The sequence below is a fragment of the Cricetulus griseus genome, chromosome 5 (assembly GCF_003668045.3).
Source record: "Cricetulus griseus strain 17A/GY chromosome 5, alternate assembly CriGri-PICRH-1.0, whole genome shotgun sequence".
NCBI classification, from domain to species: Eukaryota; Metazoa; Chordata; class Mammalia; order Rodentia; family Cricetidae; genus Cricetulus; species Cricetulus griseus.
Genome location: NC_048598.1, coordinates 37,288,982 through 37,313,756, shown reverse-complemented (window position 1 = coordinate 37,313,756; position 24,775 = coordinate 37,288,982). Strand labels below are relative to the sequence as shown.

General features: G+C 44.5%; 1 protein-coding gene across 3 annotated transcripts in view; it reads right to left on the bottom strand.

The window, feature by feature from the left end:
• Positions 1 to 1,280: 1,280 nt before the first annotated feature.
• Positions 1,281 to 24,775, bottom strand: part of Cacna1e (calcium voltage-gated channel subunit alpha1 E) — a 303,984-nt gene continuing 280,489 nt past the window's right edge. For 2 of the 3 annotated variants that reach the window (XM_027418072.2, XM_035445315.1), the window contains 10 exons: positions 22,370 to 22,497; positions 17,385 to 17,481; positions 15,127 to 15,232; positions 14,233 to 14,340; positions 13,617 to 13,717; positions 13,236 to 13,342; positions 8,773 to 8,884; positions 4,799 to 4,979; positions 3,181 to 3,371; positions 1,281 to 1,823 (listed from right to left, as the gene is read on the bottom strand). In XM_027418072.2, coding sequence (XP_027273873.2) covers positions 1,281 to 1,823; positions 3,181 to 3,371; positions 4,799 to 4,979; positions 8,773 to 8,884; positions 13,236 to 13,342; positions 13,617 to 13,717; positions 14,233 to 14,340; positions 15,127 to 15,232; positions 17,385 to 17,481; positions 22,370 to 22,497 — 1,674 coding nt within the window. Of the gene's footprint in view, positions 1,824 to 3,180; positions 3,372 to 4,798; positions 4,980 to 6,048; positions 6,178 to 8,772; positions 8,885 to 13,235; positions 13,343 to 13,616; positions 13,718 to 14,232; positions 14,341 to 15,126; positions 15,233 to 17,384; positions 17,482 to 22,369; positions 22,498 to 24,775 lie in introns of all 3 variants that reach the window. The other variant, XM_035445314.1, reaches the window with a different exon arrangement.

Here is a 24,775-nt window from a genome sequence, read left to right as displayed (position 1 = left end):
CCTAAACCAGCTATACAAGCTTCAGGCCCAAGGATTTCTCCTCACAAGGGGACCTCAGGATGAGTTCCTTAGGGAGTGTTCTCTTGCCTTTTTCATCTTCAGAGAAGTCACTACACAGTAGCCTCCTTGGATATGTGTTCACTGTTCATTTGGGGAAGTGACAGAGAACACTTAGCTGTTGATACATGACCATTCTGGGCTTGGCTTAGCACTAGCCTTGCTTCTTGACAAAGGCCTGCTGCCTCCAGCCCACTATGGTCACAGCCTGTCACCAATACTGAGCTCCTCTTATACTTGTTGCCTAGAGTCCCTTAGGCCTCCCCCTCCACCTCACCCCTACCATTGGGGAGTCCTCTCTGACTAGTATCTCAAGAGCCAAGGCCGAGAACTGCTTGGGGTTCCCACACTGTGGCTGAACCCTACTGGGGTTGGTGCCCTGGCTATTGGAGTTAATATTACCTTTACCAGAGCTACAGGCACCTTTGTGGGCCTTGGGGAATGTCTGTACCTACCCTACCTACCACAGCACCTACTGTGTGGGTGACAGACCTCAGGGTCTACTACTGCACCCACCAGCACCTCCAGTTCTGTTTCTCTGGCCCTCACCTTCATGGTATGGGCTGCTGTGCTATGGCTTTTCTCACCCAGACCAGCCCTTGCTGTTGTTGCCACAGCACCTTGGGCCCTTCTCCTCTGGCCCTTCTCTCCCTCCCTCCCTTCTCCCATCAGCATCCAGTGGCTCCTGACTTAGTGTGTGTCTCTGGGGGAAGCAAACCCCAAGAAAATGCATGAGATGCTGCTGCAGTTGCCCTGGGGGCAGCCAAAATGCAAGAGCTGGTACGGAGATTCTTTTCCCACTGTCTCCTCTCTTCCCACATTAAGATGCTGGGGAAGTCTTCCCAGCTGCTCAGGGCAGTGAGCTCAGACACAGGGCAGCTAGATCCCGCTGCAGCTTATAGAAAAGTGGGAAGGGGCAAGGGGAAGCCAAGCCACCTTCGTGTTCCTTCTCCCATGGGAACAACCCCCCACATCCCTGTATTTTCTTTCCCCAGCAAAGAGGCAGGACTATGGCGGTGCCCATCTTGCAAAGGGAAATAACGCAAATTGATGGGTTTGACTGGTTTTCCATGTCTTTTACTTCCTCTTCTCCGAGGACGCATGACGTTCTTTCTCCATCTTCCTTCTCCCTCTTCCTCCCCCCCGGGCCGCACTGGCTTCCCAATTTGGTCTTGGTTTTCTCCCTGTGAGAGAAGAGCATGCATCGGAGGGGATGGCAGCCTCTAGCACTTATCATCTTCTTCCGTGTCACTCAGGAGGTCACTGACAGCTCCACACATCATGCCAGGCCCAGGCCCCCCACGCCTCCGCCGTCGATAGTGCCCATTAGGCATCTGCCAGCTGTGCCGCAGGGGTGGGGCAGAGCCAATGGTGTTGGACCGGCCCAAGCTAGTTGCCACGGCTGCCTCAAAGGTGAGTGTCTCCTCCTCGCCACAGTCCGAGGCGTGGGAGTCTTCATGGAGGGCCAGATAGGGCTCAGAGATGTAGTGCTGTGGGGAAGAGTGCTGGCCCTGCTGGGGGTGCAAGGAGTTGGAAGACTCGGTCAGGCAAGCGCTGTTGCTCTCCAGGGCTTGAGAGGCCAGTGGGGATCCTCCCTCACTTCCATCAGGAGGTGGAGAGATGCCACCAGTGTGTCTCATCAGGGAGCTGTAAGATAGGAGCGGCCGAGGCTTTGGTGGCACAGGCGGGAGCTGGCGACGACTACGTCTTGGGGTGCTGGTGTCAGAGACGGAGGGAATGGAGCTCTCACTCAGGGAACCAGTGCCCTGCATCACAGGAGAAACATGACAGATTAGATGAGGCATAGTGGCACCTCCATTTGGGGCCCTCTTGAAGAAAGCTCTTTGAGTCTCTGCAGTAGGTCTGAGAGGTAGTCCCCTGTGCTGCTCATAACCCTTCAAGGACTCAGGGGTCAAGTCAGTAGTGAATTAGATACTGTCTAGACCAGAGTGTTTCAACTTTTGCAGGGCAGACAAATCTCTGGAATAAAGTTCAATTACTGGTGCAGGCTTAGAAGGGCAAGGCTATAGTTAGACATGGGCATTGTGTAACTTACAGCTATGACCATAAAACACCCAGGTGGCTAGCCAGGAGATGGAAATTGTATATAACAAGGGCATACAGGAATACCTTAAATTCCTAGGTGAAATAACTTCCTGAAAGTTGGTTGAAGAGAATGCTCAGATTTGCTGTCTGGGAAACTGTTTTGGGAAATGAGTTCTAAGAAAAAGCAAATTCCCCTTCCTTCTTGCTTCTCTGTCAGCAGTGGCTTGCTGCCCTTGGCTTCTATACCACACATTGTCTATTGTCTCAGCCCTTACCTGCCTTCCTTGCCTATTTTCCAATAGTACCTGAGTCCAGGTATTGGCAAATGGATTCCAGCACTGTTCTCTCAAGGTCTGCGAGACCTGTGGACAACCTGTGAGAATCTTCTGGGTGGACTTCTTTCAGATGTAGAATTCTGCCTTTGGCTTTTAGGCAAGTCTCATCGGATTCCTTAAAGTCCCAGGAATTTGCTGTCTTAGTAAATGATAGGGCTGGCTCAACAGCCATGCCGTGTGGAAACTACTGTTCCCTAGGTAAACGTCTACTACTGCTATGTCTCAGAATTGCTTTAGCAGCTCTCCCGGTCCTGGCTAGCCATTTCCAAATGAGTCTCCCCTTTGAGTTCCAGGAACTCCCCTCCAGAGCTAGGGCTCGGAGAGAGGGATATACAGAGAATACTCCATCTCTTGAGATGGCTGCACAATAGGTAAACCAAGTTGAGCTGTCTGACTCAAAAATCCTGGCTTGAGAGATGAATCATTACAGTTAATATGAAGATCACACCAGATCTAAAGCTTTTTGGCTGAAGGACTGTGTTTATTTCCTAAGTCTAGCTGAATTTGTATATCCAGATTCCAAGGACAGGCATGGACTGACTTCCAGATATTGTCTTTCTTGGGGGGACATCTTGCCTCTTGTGAGTTCCTATCACTTCTGAATCTCCCAGCACAGAACAGCCAACCTCTGTCTACAGTGGTTACTTCTCATAAACATCAGGCTCTGAGCTCCTAGAAGCCTTTCTAGTACAGAACCCTCTCTTCCTTGACCTGCTAGAGGCTCAACTTCTCCCAAGTTCACCTGTCTGTTGGGGGTCTGTGACCGTCCCTCGCTGGGTGACCTGGACTGTTGACGCTCTGGGGACTCCCAGTCAGCCTGGGTGCCTCTCTCCTCTGAATTGCAGCGGGAGACATCAGGGGAGAGTAGGTGCTTTCTCTCTTTGGATCTGCCTCTCTCCCTGCCTCCTGAGCGGTGAGTGTCAGACTTGTGGCCTGTGAAGGGTAACAAAAAAAACAACTGTTTATTATTACTCAGGTCACTCTGGCTGAACTCCAAGCCACAAATTCTATCCCAGCTAGGGACTGAGCCACAGTGAATTGATTGTGCCCTTTCAGAATTCAGTATCGTATCCTAACCTCCAGTGGAATGGAGACTGCACAGCATTTAGGAGGTAACCAGTTCAAGAAAGAAGGCCTTTTATTACAGAGCAAGTACCCAGAGACACTTGGCTTCCTGTCCCTGCTATCTACCTTGTGAGGACATGATAAGAAGATAGCCACTGGTAAGCCAACAAGGGAGACCCACCAGACACTGTTGTCATCTTGATCTTAGATTTTCTGACCTCCTGAACTGCCTGAAGTATCCTGGATTCTCCAGGCAAATCAACAGATGACTTGAGAGGGAAATGGGAGAGAAAGAGTAGCAAAGTCCCCTTTTGTGAGCAATAAGTCCCCAAGGTATCACTGAGAAGACATGCATCAATGAGTGTAATCTGTTTTCTCAGATCCCTTTTATGCCAGATACAATAAATAGTGTCTCTGCCAGAATGCAGCTCAGGAATTATCTGTATCCTGCACTAGGAAGAGAATTAAGAAAGTCCTATGAATGAAATGCTGGGATTTAATGTCAAGGATCTCCCTTCTAGTCTTAACTCTGTCATTTATTGGCTCTCAATATAGGAAGATCACTGGTTTTCAATTTTGATTCCCATACCTAGTGAAGTAGGCAGAATGAGACTAATGATTTCTTAACATTTTAAAAATCAGTAAAACACAGAGAGGTTTTAAATGAAACCCAGTATGTGAAAGAATTCTAGGTAACACTGGGGCTAGTGGCAGAGCTCATCACCTTTTGGGGGGTGGGGGTGGGGTTCTATTATATTCTTACAGAATCTTGATCATTTTGTAGAAGGTTAATTGCAAACCTTGATTAATCATTGGCATTTGTCTAGGGTCTGTTTCAGGATGACAACTCAGAGATAGCAAAGCATTTTGACAAGGAGCATTCGTCATCATTCAGTTTGTGTATATGTGGGACAGTCATATGTGGGCCACAGTGTGCATGTGGAGGCCTGGGGAATTGGTCTTAGCTTTGTGCCATGTTTGAGACAGTGTCTCTTTGCTGTTGAAAGGCGTACTCCAGAATAGCAGGATCCATCTTGCCAGAGGGACCTGGGATTGCAGATTTGCACTGCTGTGTCCCAGTTTTATGTAAGTTCTGGGGATTTGAACACATGTTCTCACACTTACACAGCAAGTTCTTTATGTATGAGCCATCCATTCATCACGCCTTCCTCAACTTTCTTAAACCCTGGCCTTTTATCTAAATTGTGTTCCAGTCATTTTTGATGCTTGAAAAAAAAAAAAAAAGCCCATCAGTTGCCAAGAAAAGAGACAGGTGCTAAAGGTGACCCTCTCACCAGAGTCAGAATTCAGACGGTGGGCTGACAGCCTCAGCGAGGAATGGTAACTTCTGCGCCGTGACTTGTAGGTATTTTCACTGCTACGCTCCATGGAGAACTCCTCCAACCATGAGGAATTTGAACGCTTATCCCGAATTGTAGAAAATGAGCGTCGCATAGAGCTAGGGTCTGTTACCACCTGGAAGAAGAAGAAGAAAAAAAAAAAAAAACCAGAGGAACACAAGGCCTGTATTAATTGTTGAAAGAGTCTGAAAATTAAGACATAGGGCTGAAACTCTTAGGGACTGTGAAGTATATAACCCCTGGAAAAACTGTCACCTCCCTTGAATTCCCCTTGCAAAATCCTTTGCTACACAGGCTAGTCAGGAAGAAGTGTCCGACAGTCACCGAGAGTGGTGTGAACTGTCTCCTTGTTTTCAGGAATAAAAGCAGATGAATCTACTAACAGTGTAGAATGTGGGCAAGCACTGTGTAAATGTCTCTTAGAACTATCCACCATGGGGGCTTAGTCAGGACCTGCTGTAAGTAAATAGTGAGACAACACTTTGAAATAGGTGATAGCAATTGTCCAAAGGGCTACATTCCTAGCAAAGCATGGCTTTTTCTTTCATTACATAGTCAATGGATAAAATTCTTTTCTATAGCCCCCTAGCCTAGGAAAGCTTGGAACTTAACCACTAAGAAAGAACCACCCTCCTGCCATCGACCCCCACCCTAGTTTCCCATCCCCACCCCCAGACTTTGGATTGCCACAGGTGTTAGAACAGATCCACAAAAACTTCTTGTCTCTGTCCAAACTTCATGTAAGACAGACAAAGAAGCCAAGGAAACAGACAAAGAGATGAGGCGTGGCCTTCACTGGATAAGACAGTCCTGACATAGAGCGGTGTGTACAAATAACTCGTATGTGCTGAAAGGGCTGGGAAAAGAAAAAAAAAAAAAAGGTGGGAAAATACATAGAGAAAAATGCCAGTTGCTTGACTGGTTGGATCCTGAGGATAATTAGCCCAGTGCAGGAGAAGCTAATACTTTCTCCTATTTTGTTGACTAGACTTTTGAAGGCAGGGACTTGATTAAAAACACAATCTAGAGAAGACTTTATTAGAGATGGTCCATGAGCCGGGTTTTGCATGTAGGTGAGGGGTAGAGGAAAGACCAGGGCTTACCTGAAAATATCAGGTATTTCATAGCCCACCTACTAAAGCCTGCGATGCCACTGCATAAGGTATGTGGTGTTTGAGTTTTACCTGGGGGTCCATAGTCAGACGTGGCATAGAGGAGGCCCTCCCAGATCCCGCATGCTTCTGGGTGTCCGGAGGAAGGTAGATGCCATGGCTAGAGGACTGCACACTTTTTAATTCACTAACCTCTGGCTCCTGGAAATAAACACACAGCCAAGCTTGTGGGACTTGGTTCCATCTGGTTGCCTCTCACCTCCAGTGGATGATTCAGCCCCCGTTGTAAGAATAGCTTTTAGAAGGGAGACTGACATTATGAGGCCCTTATTATAGGTGTGTGTATGTATTTATGTGCGTGTACATGTGTGATGCCAGATATCTCACACACAAGGATGAAGAGGTAAAGGCCGTCTTTGAAACAAATTTTCAGGCCTTATAGCTTTATCAAACAAACATTCATGCTCACCAGATACTTCGTGTATGTGAAGTATATTCTGATAGGTGTTGTTATTGTGTTTATTCTTTGAGAATCCTTTTACCAGTTATCTAGAAACCAGGGTTTGAAAGTTGCTAAGTATCTAAGGGCAAATATGTTATGAATTTATTTGTATTTATAACTTCTAAGAGTTTTTATAATTACAACCATCAAGGATGTAGTGGGTAATCCCCTCTCAGGTACCTACTAACTAGTTCGGTTCAATAGAAATACAATGGAAACCACTTCTATAGCTAGATATGTGATCAGTAGAAAAACTTTCAATTACACATTTTATTTAGCTTAATATACTCAAATATTACACCGACATGTAAAATGCCTCATTTTTTATAATTATTCCATTTCATTTGTACTCATAACATTCCAATTGTTCATCAACCATATGTGGCTGATGTTACTGTATTAAAATGTGACCCCCCAAAGTGTTATAAGGTTGGATGGATAGGAAAGTGTTAATTTTCTGTCAAACTCCTTTGTCATTTTCCTGGCTAAAGAACCTGAGTTTGCCAGGAAGATAACTTGTGTCACTGTAGAAATTCTGGAACTGCTAGATGCTTACATGAACCACACAGAGATCAAAGAACATCTTTGACATCTGGAGATTATTTTAGAAAAAAAATGTCATTTTATATTTATGTACCCATGGTTTAGGGTACAAATACCTAAGTAGGTCAGTGCTCAAAGAAAGGGAAACCTGGGGTGGCCAGCCAACTCTATGGCTACTGGTGTGGCTGGCAAGAGGACCTCTCCAGGGCATGTGAGATGTGCACTTGAGAAAGCCACAGCATTTGTAGTGTGTGTGATAATATGGCGCACAATTCCAACTTCAAACAGATGCAGTAATGACATTGAGGTCTACAGGTGCCAGAGGCAGTGAGACACACTCCATATGCACATACACAAATCATGGCCACGCCTCAGGACATGGAGCAGGGACCCAGAGGGATGGGCAGAAGTACACAGTGGTGGGTGTGTTGCATGGCTGACACCTGAATTAAAGTACAGACACCAGCACTGACAAGATGAACACAAATCCAGAAAGTTCTGGCACTACATCTCAGCCTGGGGTAAACCCACACAAATGATGAGGTAGTAAAGTGTCCCTGGGGAAAAAAAAAGACACATTATTGAGACTTTTCCCACCACACCTATCAACTATGTCAGCAAGGCATAAAGTACTAAGGGGAATTTTCTGAATCTAACTATCCATACTAACTTAGTTCCTAGGTTTTAGTGCTAAAACAATTGGGGGAAGAGGGTAATTATTAAGAACACTCTTGGGCAGTTGTTTAGTGTTCCATGGGTATGTGACCTTGCTGTCTTTCCAATATGATCTTCTATCTTAGCAACCAGAGAAGACAGAATTACCTAGTCGAGCCACACCTCTTGGTAGAGAACCTATTCTATCACACACACTGGCCATTTGACAAGGCACTGGGATATATAGTAGTGGCAAGAATGGTTTGTGAGACAAAGGGGAGAAAAAAGTCATCTATGAAACATAAAGTAATAGGGCTCAGCTCCCTTAGTGTTGACTGTCTATACAGTGTAAAAACTAGGTTTTGTTTTGCTCTCTCTGATCCAATTAAGCCTGGGAGCAAACTTGGGACTCGTGGCTGCCAAACTAGGAATAATGGCAAAATTGTTTAGTTTGGCAATTCAGTTTTCCTTTTGCAGTAGTAAAGCCAAAATTTTAACTGGTACTCACTTCCTCAAGGTTGACGTTGACTTGTTAGGATTCTCAGAAATTTTACCATATAGACTAATGGAAAATTTATCTTGGGCTCAGGAAAATGACCTTAGGTGAATTTTGGAAGGCATGTGCCCCTGTAGAATTACAGGGAAGAAATCTGCCTGAACCCATACAGAGACAAAATGGTGATGTCTTCCGTGTGTTGTGGTAGACAGCTGGTCCTTGTTGCAGATGCAACCAAGAGGTCTTAGAGGAGGTGGGCTTCGCTCAAGGATTCTAGGTGCATTCCTATATTCCCACAAGCAGCACTTTGGTAGTATGCTATACAATATGGTCAGGTACCACTCATTCTATGAGACTCTCTTAAAGCTTGCTATCATAGGCAAGATTTTATATATGATATTGATTTGAAATTTTATAAATTAAAAGGACTTGGCTTAAAGAAACATAAGATCCTACAGGAAGGAAAAGCTCTCTGGTACTATAAAAATACTCTTTAGAAAGAGCATTCCCAGTGAACATGAGAAACTGGGTAAGGAGGGGCTGAAAATAAGAGTGAGAGGGATCAGGAAATACTTCTGAGGTCATAGACTCATTCATTCACCAGAGATTGCTGTTCCTGGAATTGTCCATCATCAGCTGGGTCCATACAAGCCAACTGGAATATTTCTTGGGGGGAGAGTGGACTCATTGAAGGGTATCCACTCCGACCACTCCTGGAAAGCAATGTCAAAATCAGAGGTAATGAGAGACAGAACCAGTCATGCCATAGACTTCCAAAACCAAATCCCATCCCATAGAAGATCTTCTGATAAGGGCAGCACCCTGCACTGGTTTATGAGTCTATTGACTTGCAGGTGGCTGGTCTTATAACAGAAGATGTTTAAGAAAGCATAAGAAAACATAGAAACTGGTGTTTTCAACCTGCACTTGGAATCATTCATCATTCTGCTGGCGACCAGCATATCTGTGACAAATGACATCATTTGTCACACTCAGCCATATGGAAGACCAATGCTAGATTGTAAACCTGTTTCTGTTGAGTTTCCCCATTGGGCAGAAAAATGCCAGAGTTTAAACAGTGAACAGCTTGTTTAAATATTAAGCAGTCATAGTCTTTTAAAAAAATCCCCACTCTCAGTAAATTGCCTTTATTGTGCCAGCATCCATGGCTAAACTCAACTCCATCCAATTCAGTTCCATGAACATTTACTAAAGGGTTTATCTGTGCTGCTAATTGTATCTGTTGGCTCATGAACTGGAAGATGATTTCAGAGGCTGAGAAGCAAAGACCCTTGGGTTTATTGCTGTGTGGGAAGATGTTTAAATGGTAATGAGGTAGGGACAAGCACAAAGCTTGCCAATTGAAAGGTATGTAGAGTAGCATGGTAGATTGCTATCAAGCCAGTTTGGTTCAACTATTCCTATTCAGTCATATCCATGGTGTTGGTCAAGACAGCTGATGTTTCCTATAAAATTGGCTTCTGTTGTCATTGGCTGCTGTCAGTGTGGTAACAGATTCCACTCTCCTAACCAAAAGTGTAAGAGAGCCCTTGTGACTATGGAAGAGGGACAGAGACTAGGGCTGTGCAGTTGTTGACTAAGATGATATACCATCTCTCCAAGTATCTGTGTTCTGCTCTAGGGAGGCCCAGTGTACTGCTGAGGACTCTGCATCCCATAGAAAATTAGAGCAGTGAGCAAGAATTACCAGTTGCTTTAAATAATCTGTAGGTACAATCTTACTAGATTAAAAGAGAAGGTTTGAATAGCACAGAACCAGCTGATGGGTTCCCTGCCAGTGAGTGTCTTAGCTGAGTTCTGCAACTCCCATGGAGTCATCTCATAGTTTTGTTTTTTGAGACAAGGTTTCTCTGTGTAGCTTTGGAGTCTATCCTGGCATTCAATCTGGAGACCAGGCTGGCCTCAAACTCACTGAGATCCGCCTGCCTCTGCCTCCCGAGTGCTGGGATTAAAGGTGTGTGCCACCAATGCCCAGCTGAGTCATCTCATATTTAAATTACCTGTCTAAATGTCAGTCATTCACTCATGTGCCTTCTCATGAAAACCAAGGGAACAAGATGGACAATGCAAGTATATAGCAGATGGGCCCCTGTTAGTTCCACTAGGTGGAGAAGACCTTCTATAGTTTCAATGAGTCCCTAAAAGTTCATGTGTTGGAAATTTCATTAAGAAAGTTGTATGTCAATGTTATTTAAAGTGGATCATTTGGAAAATAATTAGGACTTGACAAGGTCATGAAGGTGAAGTCTTCATGCTACATTATTGTCTTAATCACACACAAAAAAGGTCCAAACATCTAAGTTAGCAAACCTATTCTGTCTCATCCATGCATATGACAAAAGGACCTCACCTGATACAAGCAGCATGCTTTTGGGGTTCCCCAAGACCCAGCATTATCATCCAAGTAATTCTATTCTTTATAAACTGCTAGTCTGAGTTATTTTGATAGAAAACAGAAAGAATTATTGGCAGGGCCCTTAGAATCACATAACAACTTCACAGTGTTGAATAATTTGAATTAAGTGATAGCTTACTTTAAAAACCTTGCGAAGGTTCTTATTTCTAAGATAATGTTCAAATACAGGACATAGCCTCTCCTAGGCTCTTGTACCTACATCACCAGCCTCTTTTGGCTTTCCTTTGCTCCCAGAATCCCATGAATAGGCTGTTTTAAGTATCTTGAAAGTAGTAATATCCAGGCTTTCTCTTTCTGCTTAAAATTTTAATGTAGGTTACTCCTAGAGTACACAGTACATTTGCTCCCCACAAACTCTTTTCATACACTTTGGACTTTCCTTTCCAAAACTATTTCCTAAAAATATTCTTGATATCTCAGAACTTTCTTACATGCCTTCATATCACACTGCTATTTTTCCTTCTGGAATTTATCACAGTTGTACTTGAATACCACAACTTTTTCCCCTACTGGCTTTCCCATTTAAAGCCTGGCTTTTCTGTATGCAGGATCACTTAGTGGGGTGGGGGAAGAGGGAGCTCTATCTGCCATGGTTATCATTGTAACCTCAGAGCAATCTCTCTAATTGACCTCTGGCTGTCAAAACACATGGTTCTGTAGCAATATTCACTGAAAGGTTTAAACTATAAGCACATGGGCCATCTTCATCCCCCTCCCTCCTTCACTTTACATAGTAAACCTACCCCTAAATCTTTTTCCCTATTAAATACCTTGCCTACCCACTTCTACCATCTTTAGCCTTGGTTGTCCAAGCCACTGCCATTGATAATTTATATAACTGCAGCAAGGTACTAAATGATGTCATCTCTAGAATTTCTCCCTCTGAACTATTAAATCTACACTGAATTCATAAATGAATTTTGAAAAGCACAAATCTAATCATGTCACTCTGAAACATAAAGCCCCATCATTTTAAGACAAACATGTAATTTCTTTAACATAGCTTGGAATGCCCTCTAAGTGTGGCCTCTGTGTAGCTCTCCAAACCCAGCAGTAATAGTCATAGGTGGTTTACCTTACCATATTCTCACCTTTTGAAGACCTTGCCTTTGGGTCTCTGTTTCTTCTTTGAGGACACTCCCTACCACCCCACACCAAGCTCTCAAACTAGGTAAGGAGCTTCGTTTCCATGACATCACAATTGCCTACCCTGGTATATTTAACCAATCACTCTTATAAGTTCCCCTTTCCTGATTTGTGTCTCTGGGGACTATGACCTGCTCACCAATATCTCCAGTGCCTGAGCCAATGCTTGTTCTCAATAAATATTGGTAAAAATCGAGTAACTGGATCTATAAACATATAGGAGAAAAACTAAGTGGTTCCATGATATGGGTTCAGTTATGTAGAAAATTCTAGACAAAACAGATCTAGATGAACAGCAAAATGGGTATCTACTAATTGACCAAGGACTCATGAAAAAAAAAAAAAACAGAATAAACCCTTGCAGTGAGGAGATGTCTTTTCCCTAGTCATACTTTCTTGCCTCTCTCCTCCAAAGAGCAATAAAACAAATAGCTACATGTTTTCTGGGGGCTAGAGCATCCAAATACTCCCCTCTGATCACACCATATTGTTGGGGCATGTTCTTCTCTTCCAAATTTCTAACATTATGAACTCAGAAAATGCTTTGCAGAGAAAAAAACTCTCTCATACCATAGTCTGAAAGAAATTAATGATCTGAGAAATTCCAAATAGTGTTCCAATGGAGGTCTCATTCCTGAGCCCTGGATATCACTTTCCTGATCATTGGTGAAATTGTACTTCTTAGTGATTACTGGTTCTATAAGCAGGACTTACTTAAATCCAACCACAAAAAAAGCATTTCCAATGAGTAGAGATGCCTGCATCCCACTCCCCATTTGGTAATGACAGGAAAACAGTGGCATAATGAGACATGTATGCTACAAGAGATCATTTATGACTAATTGCTGACTTGCAGATGGAACTTAGAAGTGCTAGAGATTCTTACATTAGGGTTTTGATTTTGAATTCTGTTTGCAATGTCACTTTTGATCATGAGAGAGAATAAGATGTAGAAAGCCTCTACAGTCAGAAATAACTGATTTTTTAAAATCAAGGTTCTACTTCCAGTCATAGTCCCTGTCTTTCATTTGTAAAAGTGATTATCTATCTGTCTATCTATCTATCTATCTATCTCCAGGGTACAGTAGAATCAACTGAGATAAGCAAATAGTGTCTAGAACTATCATCCTGGATCAAAGAATCCAGTGGCTGTTGCCTTTCTTTCCCCTTTATGCTCATCAATTGCCAAATCCACAACACTAGAACCATTGAGAGGGGGCAACGAAGCGTTGAGAGATGGTAATTCTTCACAGCAGAACTGTAGCTAAGGTGCTAGTGTATGATGACATGAGTCAGCGCCTTCTGCTACCGGCCTGTCCCTCCAGCTACTGTACTGATGTTGGTTGCTTGCTTCACTTTTCTCCTACTCCTGCTGAGCCATTCTGAGATAGTCAGCCTGAGGAAACAGACTATATCTCTGTGCTTTTTACAGTGGTGACAGGATGCAAGCAGGAGTCCTGGGACCCTTTGGCTTTACTCACAGGCCTGAAACAGGGTCCTGCTGGAGATAAGGCAGGGCTTTGGCGTTAGCAATGATCTCCTGAGGCAGTGATGAGGGCTCCATGCGCTGGAACATGGGTGCATTTTTCTGTATTGAAACAAAAAATCCCCATGACTTTGTGGGGACCACTATGAGAAAACCACAGTTTACATGAGTAACAAAGAAATGAGATTGGTTCCTTGTTTGACTATCTTAACCTTTTAATTCACTGGGTTTAGGATCCCACAGCGCTGAAAATTTCTTAGACCCCCCCAAATCCTTTACCACTTTTTAGGGTACTTTATAGGGTTGCATGCAGCCTGGTCCCCCTAGAGACCTGTGTTTATCCATGACACACCCAATATGCATTACTGATTCTCACCTGTTCTTCCAGCTGCTGCCTCTGCTTCTTCACCTTGCTCTGTTTATAGTAGTCCATAATCATCATTGCTGCATAGATTTTGCCCACTGTCAGGTCAGAGGCTAAAAACACAAGTGGAGCATAGGAATGAACAAAGAGGATGCAGGTGGGCATAAGCTTCCTTACCCACGCTCCAAAGCAGGTTTGCACTTTCAGTCACTGATTCATCTCATGTTTATTAAGACTCTGGGGACATAAAGTGAATAGATCCATGCAGTGCTCACAGTACTGGATGGCACAAAATGCATTAGTTAAGTACCACCTCCTATCACTCCAGATGTTCACGTCTGAGTAGCAACACATCTTTCCAAATGCACTTGGGCTTACTGAGCAGTCTTATGTGGAGAGGGAGAGGTGTGCAAGAAAATTCCATTCACAACCACAGTGGCCCCTCTTAAGAAGCAAGTTTCAATTAATTAAATGATTAAATGTACTTTAGAATTGAAGACTTAGCTTTCTAATGGTAAAGGAGTGATCTTCTTTTTATCTCCTTGATTATTCTGGTTTCTCTAAAAGAGGTGGCCTTGGCATGCTGGGCCACAGTGACAAGCACAATTGGAGGGAGGAGCCAGCACACCTTTAGGCATGGGCACAAGCAGATCCAGCGTCTTCTGGGACAGGTGAGGCCAAATGGCCAGGGTTTCTTTTTGTAGTTCTGAGTCTAACTGCTGTCTATCTGCACCACCTAGAAAAAGATAAATTATTAATAACCCAATCAGAGCTGACACAGAATAATGAAGACCAAACAGTAGGTCGGGGCAGGAGCTGAATCAGCATGGCACCTCAAATGATGAGAGGAAATCTTGGCACTGAGTGACAGGGGAATCTGGCAATGCCGGCATTTCTGCTGAGGAAGCAGAATATTCCTTGGCTCCTATTTTAGGTGACTGAGGTATATTCTTCACAGCTCTGAGGCTGAGACCAAGATCAACTTCCTCACTCATCCTAACAGCCTCCTAGGTGCTCAGTACATCAGAAGGGGAAATGAAGACAGCCATAAAGAGGACTTCTGTCTCATCAATACACATCATTGCTTCCATTGACCCTTACTATACAGTCTAAGTTATCTGATTCTGAAAAATGCGGGAGAAGGCAGGCTAAAAGGTCTGTATAGATGTCACAGACTGCTTCTCTCTCAGACCACTGAATTAGCAATCATAACCGACAAAGTGTTACAGTATCCACTCTGCTGGCGCCCGCTATAGAAGCTTCCCAAGATTTTGGTGAAAAGATGCTCTATGGGAAAGATTACAGAATTATTTCTAGAATGCTAGTATATGTCAGGCATGGAATATCAAGTCATTTATTTTACCAGAGAAAGGACAAGCCTTAAAGTTACTGATTAGAGGTGAAATCAGGTCACTGCATTATCAGATGCATGGCTAGCTAGACTAGTTCAGCTGGCTCCATCCTACAGCAGCTGCCCAGGTTATAACACTCACCCACCCCCTCCCTCTACTACTAATCTGACCTTTGGCAATTTTAATGTCTAGAGCTGTCCGGATCAGAGCCATAAGTGTGGAGGTGAAGTGGACTGTCATGTCCTCAGCCACTGGCATGTTCATCAGGACCAACCTCTGTGTGAAAGAGAAAATAGAAAGAGCAGGCAAAAAAACAAATATATTGAAAGGCACCTTGGTTTAAAAGTTGAAAAAAAAAAAAAAAGGAAGGAAAGTGCAGAGGTCAAGTGCACAGACAAAAAAGAAGGGCAAGGATTCCCCATCCCCACCCCAGGCTGGTTCTCACTACTTCTCGCTCAAAGCTCATTTGCTGCTATTTCATCTAGGGAATGATGCCAAATTCCAAGGGAAGGGGTTTCCCTGATCATTCTATAGATCCCCTTCCCATGGTGAGTGCTAGGAATATCTCCCATAGGGTGGGCAGTGACGTCAAGAAGTGGTCCAGGGAAGGGAGTCAGCTCTGGGAGGTGGCTCCACTCCCTGCTCAGGGGGCTCTGGCTTTCTACTTGGCCCATGAACACTCCCCAAACTCAATTGAAAGATAGGGAGAGAATTGACCTTGTTATCTCACTTGAAAGACATATCCTGGTGCCCCCTTTTTGAGTCTTTAAAAGATGGGATTTGCCAGCACAAGACTGAACATGCAGAAAGTCCAACTTATCCAAGGGATGAGGAGGAGCAGGGTGGGGGCAGGGAGTGCAAACAGGCTCTAGGGGGAAACGGATGAGGAAAGCAGGGAAGACAGAGTGAGAGAAGGGGGTACAGGCAGGAGCAGAGTGGGCAGGCCCTGTTTCCCTCACCCAGAGGAAGGGATCCAACTGAAATGGCCAAATCCACTTTTCAGAGTGTATCTTGCTTTTAGAACTCTGTAAAACTCTTCTCCCACTCCCCTCCCATTCATTCTATCAAGCCTCATCCCAGAAAGTCAAATTCATTTCCCACTATATGGTACTTATGGATATCAGAAAAGATACCATTCCCTCTGTTGTGTACAAGGAGCCATGTGCTGGAGGAGGGTTCCTAAGGACTACATTTCAGTGAGATGTTCTCTGGAGAAATACAATTTGGAGAGAGCACCAGAAGGGTCTACAGTGGAACCACCATCCTGGGGGTAGTGGTTGATAGTGATTGGGGTGCGCTCTCTAGTACTCAGTTAAATTATCTTGCCTAAAGCAACTCCACAGACACAATGTGTTAGAGTGTAAAGATTGTTTCTGTTTTCTTTTTTCTTTTCTTTTTTTTTTCAAGACAGGGTTTCTCTGTGGCTTTGGAGGCTGTCTTAGAACTAGTTCTTGTAGACCAGGCTGGTCTTGAACTCACAGAGATCCGTCTGCCTTTGCCTCCCGAGTGCTGGGATTAAAGGAGTGCTTGTTGTTTCTTGTTTGTATCCAAGTCTTAGTTTTTCTACTTCTGTAGAAGTGGCAACATTACTGGGATGTGTGCTTAGGTGACTGAAAAAGCTCCAGAGCTCTTGGCCAGTCTAGAACACAGGGAGCTAACAGTAACTATTACTGATGGGTGAAGAAAACTGGCCCCAAAGCTATGAGCATCCTAATGACTTCCAGTGGATGCTGCTGCTCTACAGCCACAAGGAATCTACCTGCCACTTGGTCATGCTAAGAAGGCAAAGCTAATACTGAACACATCTTGTGCCCATCATTGCCCTCTTCAAGGACACTGGGTAGCTGGCCAGTGGGGGAAGAAAGTTGCATCCCATTTCATCATGAAAGTGAAGACATGTTCCTCTTTTGTGTTTGTGTCTAGAAGGAAGCTATGCTGTTGTTCCTTCCTACATCACAGGGGAGGACATTTTTTAGGGATTTTCCTTCTAAAATTTTCTTGTGGAACCATCCTTTGGGATTGTTCCTTCATCTCCCTAATTTATATGGAGTAAAGCCATTTCTTTCTCAGTAAGCTGGCTCTTTTGTGACATAGGCTTCCTCTTTGCCCATCCAACTATTTCCCTGGCCACCACTCTGCCTCCTTTAAAAGGAAACACACCACTTAGCAGCGCCTTTCTGGTAGCCCACTCACAAGAAGCCACACACGTGTAGAAACACAGTAGCACAGTCAATGGTCCGCGGGGAACAGCCCTAGAACAACTCCTGTATCCATTATAACTCTATCTTCACGACCCTTCCTGACTCTTTAATCCTTGATTCCCATCTCCACCTCCCCAACCCAGCTTCCTCCCATATTCTGTCCTCCCCACAACTGGATCCCATTTCCTGTTGGTCTCTAACCCAGAACAAAGGAAGGGGTTGTCTACCTTATAGGCCACCTTGGAGGGACATCTCTTGCCGAGGCCTAGCGGTGGTGACATGAGAGTCAGCATTTCATACATCTCAGTGTAATGGATGCGGCCACTGCGCATGGGGGTGGGAAGTTAGGGGTGGGAGATGGGCGGGGCAGGAGGGGTGGCAGGGAAAGGAAAGAGTGGTGGAGGGGAGGATGCAGGTAGGAGAGAGGAACAGCATTCCCAGAGAGCCAAAACAAATGAATACAGGAAACAGAAGAAAAACAAAACAAATGGACAAACAGGAAAAGAACAGGAAACCTGTTAATCAAGGCAAATCATACAAGTGACTCGTCCTGGTGCGGATTTATATCACGCCCCACACAGACCCGGGAAAGCTAGTCATAACCTCTGGTCCCTCTGACACTGTCAGAAGGGGCTGACGGGTGGGGGATGGGGCTCATTTTCTCCTCGATTCATGCTGCACTGGCTTTGTAGTTCCCTGCATCTAACCCCCAAAGTAACACAAACACGTTCAATTCCCAGGGCTGTGCATGAGCGGTATAAACCGGATAGACGGTGCTCCAGCCGTGGGTGGGAATTGCTGGCCCCTACTGGGGCTGGGATGTTGGCCCAGAAGTCAGGCCTGTCCCCTGCCCTGAACCCACAGGCAGAACGTCGTGTATCCCCCCTGTGTGGTGTGTGTGCAGCGGAAGGCGGCGGCTTGCATTGAAAGTGGTGGGCTGAGGTGGCTGGTCAGAAAGTCGGCCCTGTTGCTTCCACCTGGCTCCGTGAACAAGAGTGCTCTTTATTCCCCAGCATGCACCAGGGTTGATGGCATGCTGGGGACAGAAGAAACAAAACCAGGAGGAGGAAGAGCATCTTGCATGCCATGCTACCCTCCCCAGCTCTCCCACATGCGGCTGCAGGTTTTACTAGGGTGGAGTTTAAAGAGTCTCAGCAGAGGCAGCTGTTCAGCCTCCTGAGTTCAGAATCAGTGTCACCATCCCAAATCAGCTCCATCCATCATCTAGGGAGACATCCTTCCTGAGCCTGTGTCTTCTTCCACTGCCTGAGCAGTGCTTTGTTTTCCTCCCATAGCACCTGAAGCAGGATCCTTATCTAGCAGTCTTGGGATTGGTAGAGTGGCTCAAGGATACTGAGTATCCAGGGTATGGCAGAGTTCAAACTTGTATCTCTGAACTTGTTGGTCCAGCCAACAAGCAGTGACTTGAAAATTAGGGTAGACCCTTTACAAGTGTATCTGGCAGGAACCTATGGCAAATAATCTGTGCGAGGTCCTTCAGTGTCTGCCGAGGTCATTTTAGACTCTGTGCTGTGAAATTCTCTAATGGCCTCCAAACCCGTGCTTTTTAAAGTACTGTCACCCATTGCCCCAATTTTCTGTTGCTTCTTCCTCTCTGTCCTATAGCTTCTATTGCCAACCCTGGAAAAAGCACTTAGGATCTGTGGGGCATGGCAGGGGTAAAGATGACTAGACCTACATTTTGACTCATGAGGTTTAGTTTAATGAAAGTGAAGCTCCTGTGCAGGGGAACCAGAACTCTTTGCTTGATTAAAGAATTCTGCATTTGGGAGAAAGGAGAGGTCCTTTGGTAAGAGGTACAGGCTAAGGTAAACTGGTGTGTATGTGTGTGTGTGTGAGTGTGTGTACCAGGATATGTATGTGAAAAAACTATAGTGGCCTCTGTATTGTCTTTGACTCTCCTCTGCCTTTACCATAAAGTGTGCCCTTCTTCCTACATAGCAGCTGCTGACTCTGGGAGGGTTTGGGCCTCTTTAAACTCAAAGGAAAGCAACATGAAGGTTCCCTCATGTGGCACAGTGGTGGTGGAGCAGAGGGCAGAGAGGGTTAGATGCTGCATCTCACTGCAGGTCATGGCTGAGGACTGGGAGGCAAACCTTGCAAGCCACCCTGTAGGGGCAGTTCTCTCCCAGGCCCAGAGGAGGCGAGATCACCCGCACTAATTTGTACATATCCTTATACGGGATCCTGCCGCTGTAAAGGAAGCACAGGTGGGTTAATAAGATATTCAGAGGAGGGTGGGGATGAAATGATGGCTTCTCCCTGCAGGGACTGCCCAAAAGAGGTGTGAGAAGTTTGTTGGTGTTTGCCAGAATTAAACCAGAACAATAAGCCCCAGAGAACTACCACCTTGTCAAACTACTGTCCCAATTTTCTCAGGAAATCAGAGTCCATCTAATATCAAAAGGAACTACCTAATGCCTACAGTGCCCAGAAATATCTATGTGGCTCACATCTGGCCTGAGTAGCCTCAGCCCTAGCTAGGCTTCTAAGAGCATAAAGACAGTCGGTGTGTTTCTGACCACTGTCCAGAGAGGTGTCAGGTTGCCCACTGTGGACTATAGAACTCTTTGCTGTCACATCCATACTGATTATAGTCAGTCAGTCAGGACCACCTGTCAGGGGACATTCAGCATCTTTCTGTAGACTGTGAGAGACAGATTTCCCACTAGGCTCATTAGCAAGAGACAGTGTTCCCATGAGAGAATTTGAAAAGGCTTTGGATCTCTGTGTAACAGATTATCCTGAGTTCAGCTTGGGTAAGCTCTGCTCCATTCCAGAGGAGCCTGCTGGAATCCATGTCCACAGAACAATGTAGGAGGAATCCCCAGAAACATTCCCCTGCAGCTCCATTCCCTCCACTCAAAATCTAGATTTGATTCTGCAGGATTCCAGGAATACTGTGACTTTTTTTTTTTGATGACCTTGTCTTCCAGGAGTCTTCTAGATCCTTCTGGCTTCTCATTGGAAAGGGCAAAATTGACAACAGATTAATTCTCAGTGGTTAAAACATCTCCCTGTGAGGGATCAAAACAAGGGAGCCATGGTGGGATCTGAAGTCACAGCCTGGCCCAGGCCAGGATTTCCCACAGAAACAATGAGCATATTATCTCCATCTGAGCATCCTTTTGGGCAGCTATATCAAGTTAACATTTTCTACAGCTTCACGTTTTCTAGCCTTTTCCTGACTTGATGCTGATTTCTTCTGAATTCTTCCAGACTGTAGCTCATCAGTATGCCCCACTCTATTATCCCTTAGAAGGATGGAAGGTAACCATGTGACAATTTATTTTTGTTTCTCAGAGTAGTATGTGGGGGACTTACAAGTGACAATAGGCTAATGTCCTCTACAACCTGTTTCCGGTTCTTCTCATGAAGACCTTCACTCATGTACTTTCATTGGTTTCTTCTCAACAACCTTGTTCTACCAAGGAAGCCAGTTAAATTGTAGCCAGAACAAGTATTAATTCTCTAGACATTCAAAGTGACAGAAGGGGTTTCCCTTTGTCTTTTTGCTCAGTTCACGTGACCAAGTCTTATGATTAGTCCTGTTGGAGCTTCTTCTCAGTAACTGAAACAAAGGAAGAGCATCTTTAATGCACTTGCATCTTTAATGCACTTGGTTTCCACAAATGGCAGGAAACCAAAGGAAGCCATTGGTCTGGGATCCACAGATACCTAAGTGAGGCTAGATGAGCAATGCCCTCCTTTGGTACCAGAGAGTTTCTCTTCAGTCAGATGAGTGACTAGGCATCCAACATCAAGGCCATCCATGCTTTATCGGTGGTGAGTCTCCTTATTTCCATGTTGTATTCCCATACCATTTTTTTCAGTTACCCTAACAGTAGTGTGCATGATATAATAACATGCTCACAAACACACTCCAGGGTAGATATGTACCATTACCATCACTTTATAGATGGTTACCCAACTTGTCCAAAGTGAGGGAATGGATAAAGTTCAGTCCTAGCATCATTATCTCTAAGATACTGTTGGTCGCCTACTAAAACCCTTTGCTGGAGATTGAGTTCAGCAAGGAAAATCTATTGCTTAGCCACTGCAACAGGAAGGTGTTTATGTGACTCTGTGCCCTAGCTCATTATTACTGAGGGAAAGGAATTGTAATTCACCCATCCACCCTGAAAACGGTTAACTCAGGTTTAGCAGCTTCACAGGTTGGTAGATTTGGGGAAGAAGCTTACATTATGAAGGGAGTGTCAGGTGGAAGCAACATGGTCCACTCCTTTGAAGGATGGCATTTCTTAGAGTGTTTACAGAGGGGGACCAGAATGGGTAGAATGGTGAGTGGAGACCCAGAAGCTAAGTTGACTGGGTCAGCAAAGCTTTTCATTCATAGAATGCTTCCTGTCCTCAACAGCAAGGGATGAAACACTGTCTTTGTTCCTGAAGCAGGGGTCAGGAGACTTTTTTAGCAGTGAAGTTTTTGACTTTAATAGTAAACATTTTGAGCTGGGGGGAGGTCATACCACCTTTATTACAATTATTCCCTACTGGTCAAGAGCAGCCACCAAGGGTAGATAAAATGAATGGCTGCAACTGTACCTTTATAAAACCGTATTTGTAAAAATAGTGAGGCAAACTCAATTGACAGGTGGTGATTTGCTGATCCCCTGCTCTAAAGTCTAGATGTCATGTCACATCAGAAGTACTGGACAGTGAAAGGCAGCAAAGAAGTCAGTCCTGCCAGCTCCTGCCATTTAACTCAGTTCCATGTGACAGAGCCCCACAAGTGTAGAGGGTAACACTTAGAAGGACCACTTGTTTGATTATATGAAATACAATATCAGAGTTTTATTCATCTGTATCTGCTGAGAGGGATGAGGAGGAAAAGCACCAATACCACTAACCATGGTGGCCAGATATGTTCTGTTGGCCCAGAAACCCCTGGAAACTCATAGCTAGAAAAGGAGAAGGTTGGAAGCTCCCCTGGTTGTGAAGTCAATCTGGGGTATAATGAGATTGGCAAACAAGGGTACAGCCTGCCACAGAAGGAAAGTGGGGGTATGGGAAAGCCCAGGAAGAAAAAAGACTGTGGTGAATGGCTTGATACCAGTGCCTCTTCCATGAGCTACAACCAAGAGGTGTTTCCTTCCCTTTCGTAACAGGCAAGTGTTTAAGTGACTCCAATCCAGAAGCCCCTGATTTTTAGGTGGCCAAGAGGCCTACGCACCATGCTGCTCTGTCATATTCTGCCCAGACACGGACAAACTCATCCAAGTGGTGAGGCCCCAGGATAGAAGAATCTCGAGTCAGGTACTCAAAGTTGTCCATGATGACAGCCACGAACAGGTTGAGCATCTGAAGGGCAAGGAGAAGAGTTAGGGGAAACTAGATAAAACTAAGAGAACTTGCTGAATGCAACTCATTTTCATTATTCCCTCTGCACATTTCACTGTGTGGGCATTATAAGTTCATTTTTCTATGCCACTTCTCATTTGCACAATACTCCATCCATTTTTATTACCTGATTGACTTATTTAATTGTTCTAGTGGAAGCACAGGAATTGTGGTTTCAACATTCTTAAAGGCTGGAGAAAGTCAAGGCCAGATAACAACATTCCTTCTCCAGCTTCCACCCCTCATGCTACGTCACAAAAAGGGCCTAAAAAGAGTACTGTGAGAGCCAAGAAACAAAGAGCATGTGAAGCTAGCTGTCCAGGGGTCTGCTGTCCCCTATGCTTGCTTAGCCGTTCTTTACTATGTACACAGTACATGACAAACACCCTGACTCGGATATGAGATTACGTAGTGCTAGTCCAGAGATACTGCTGTGCTTAAAGCACAGCAGGCCTTCACTAGACCTTGTTATAGGAATACTCTTAAAGAGTTAAGTAGTGTTTAGAAAAGACAGTGATATATTGGAAATAGAAAAAAGTTACAAATCATCACAGCCATGAAAGCAGTGCATGCAAGTGATGGTAGCGACAGCACAGTGTATCAAGGCCATTTCTGGTAGCTAAAAAACATGGAAAAGTCATTTGATTTTTGAACTGAAGCACGATGGAGTAGATCATATTTATCAGATCTCACGCAGGCACACAAACAGTGCCTTAGGCAGAGGAGACAGCATGACTGTGCACTGACGTATGTAGGAGCAGGGGCATTCTAGGGGTCTGTAAGGAGAGTAGAACATCCAAGGCCAAGTGCCAGATCACAAAAGGATCATGTCACCATGCTCCAGTCTAAACCTAGACCAGCCCACTAGCCAGACATTCTTATATGCTGTTTGAGCTAGTCAGCACTGGTATTTCAACACTTAAATAGCCACAGACATTAGAAACCTCAACAATCATGGCTGAGTTCAAAGGAAGCTTTGTTTATGGATTTGGAAATTTGGATTTCATATAATTTCCACATGCCTTAAAAATATTATCCATCTTTTGTTTGTTCCTCCCTCATTTAAAAATGTAAAAAATCATAGTTCACAAATCATACAAAACCAAGTTGTGAATCAAATTGACCCATGGGCTATAGGGCATGCTGATCTATTTTGTAGGCAGCAGGAACTAATAATGGTGATTAAACAGAAGAGGCGCTAAGAGAGATTTGTCTCTAGAAATAACATTGGTAATGGTGTAGAATGTAGATGGGAGACCAGAGTGAGAATGGTATGTTCCTGGGCCAAACCATTCACAAGGACAGGAATAAAGATAGGAATTCACCAGAGTCATCAGTTCTGTTGTGTTTCTAGGGTGCCATTGATTATATTATTCCAAGTATGGGCCCTTGCCTGTACCTGTTACTGTAGTCTAATGGTGCACTATCCTGTGACCTAAGCCTCAGCAGTAATGGAATCCTCTATTTCCATAACTCACAATGAGTGGGGATTCAACAAAAGCCAGTGAAAGGGCATTTGGTAAAAGCCATGATCCTCTCTCTCTGTTATTCTTGGGACATGAGAAGATAAAATGTCTAGAGTTAATGCTACAGCTGCCTGTTAGTCATCAGATGGGCATTTGAGGAACAAGCTCACAAGGGTAAAGAGATTTATGAGTAGAGAAAGCTGAAAAAGGATAATGAAATTTGTCCTAGTGATGCCATCTGAGTCCTATATCAAGGCTTGTTTAAGCCTGTCTTGCCCCAGGACACCCCAGTAGTAGGTACCCACAAAACCCCATTTTGTTTAGACTGTATTGAGCTGGGAATTCTTTCACTTAGAATTCAAGATTCCTACCTGACAGAGCACTCCGTAGTGGAAATGAGAAAGTAGCCCTGTTGTAGATTCCTAGGTTAAGTGGCTGGGTTCATGGATTTGCTAGATAAGCGGGCAAGATACCCAGGACAGAGAAAATCTACAGAAGGTACAATTGCGATAGTCTTCGCAATGTGGAGAGGGCTAGGTATAATCCTAATAGCCACATACCCCTCCTTACCTTTGCCTATGATACAAGTAAAAGACTGGTAGTTGACTTGTCTTCTCTTAGCATTAGGGTGAAGGACATTCCATAGGTGATACAGGAATGAGGCAGTGTCAGGCCATCATAACAAGAATGATAGCTTCCTCCAGACTTCACTGCCATGAAAGCAACATCCCTCCTGTTTAAGATGCTGTTGTTTGAGAATTGCTGTTTCATAC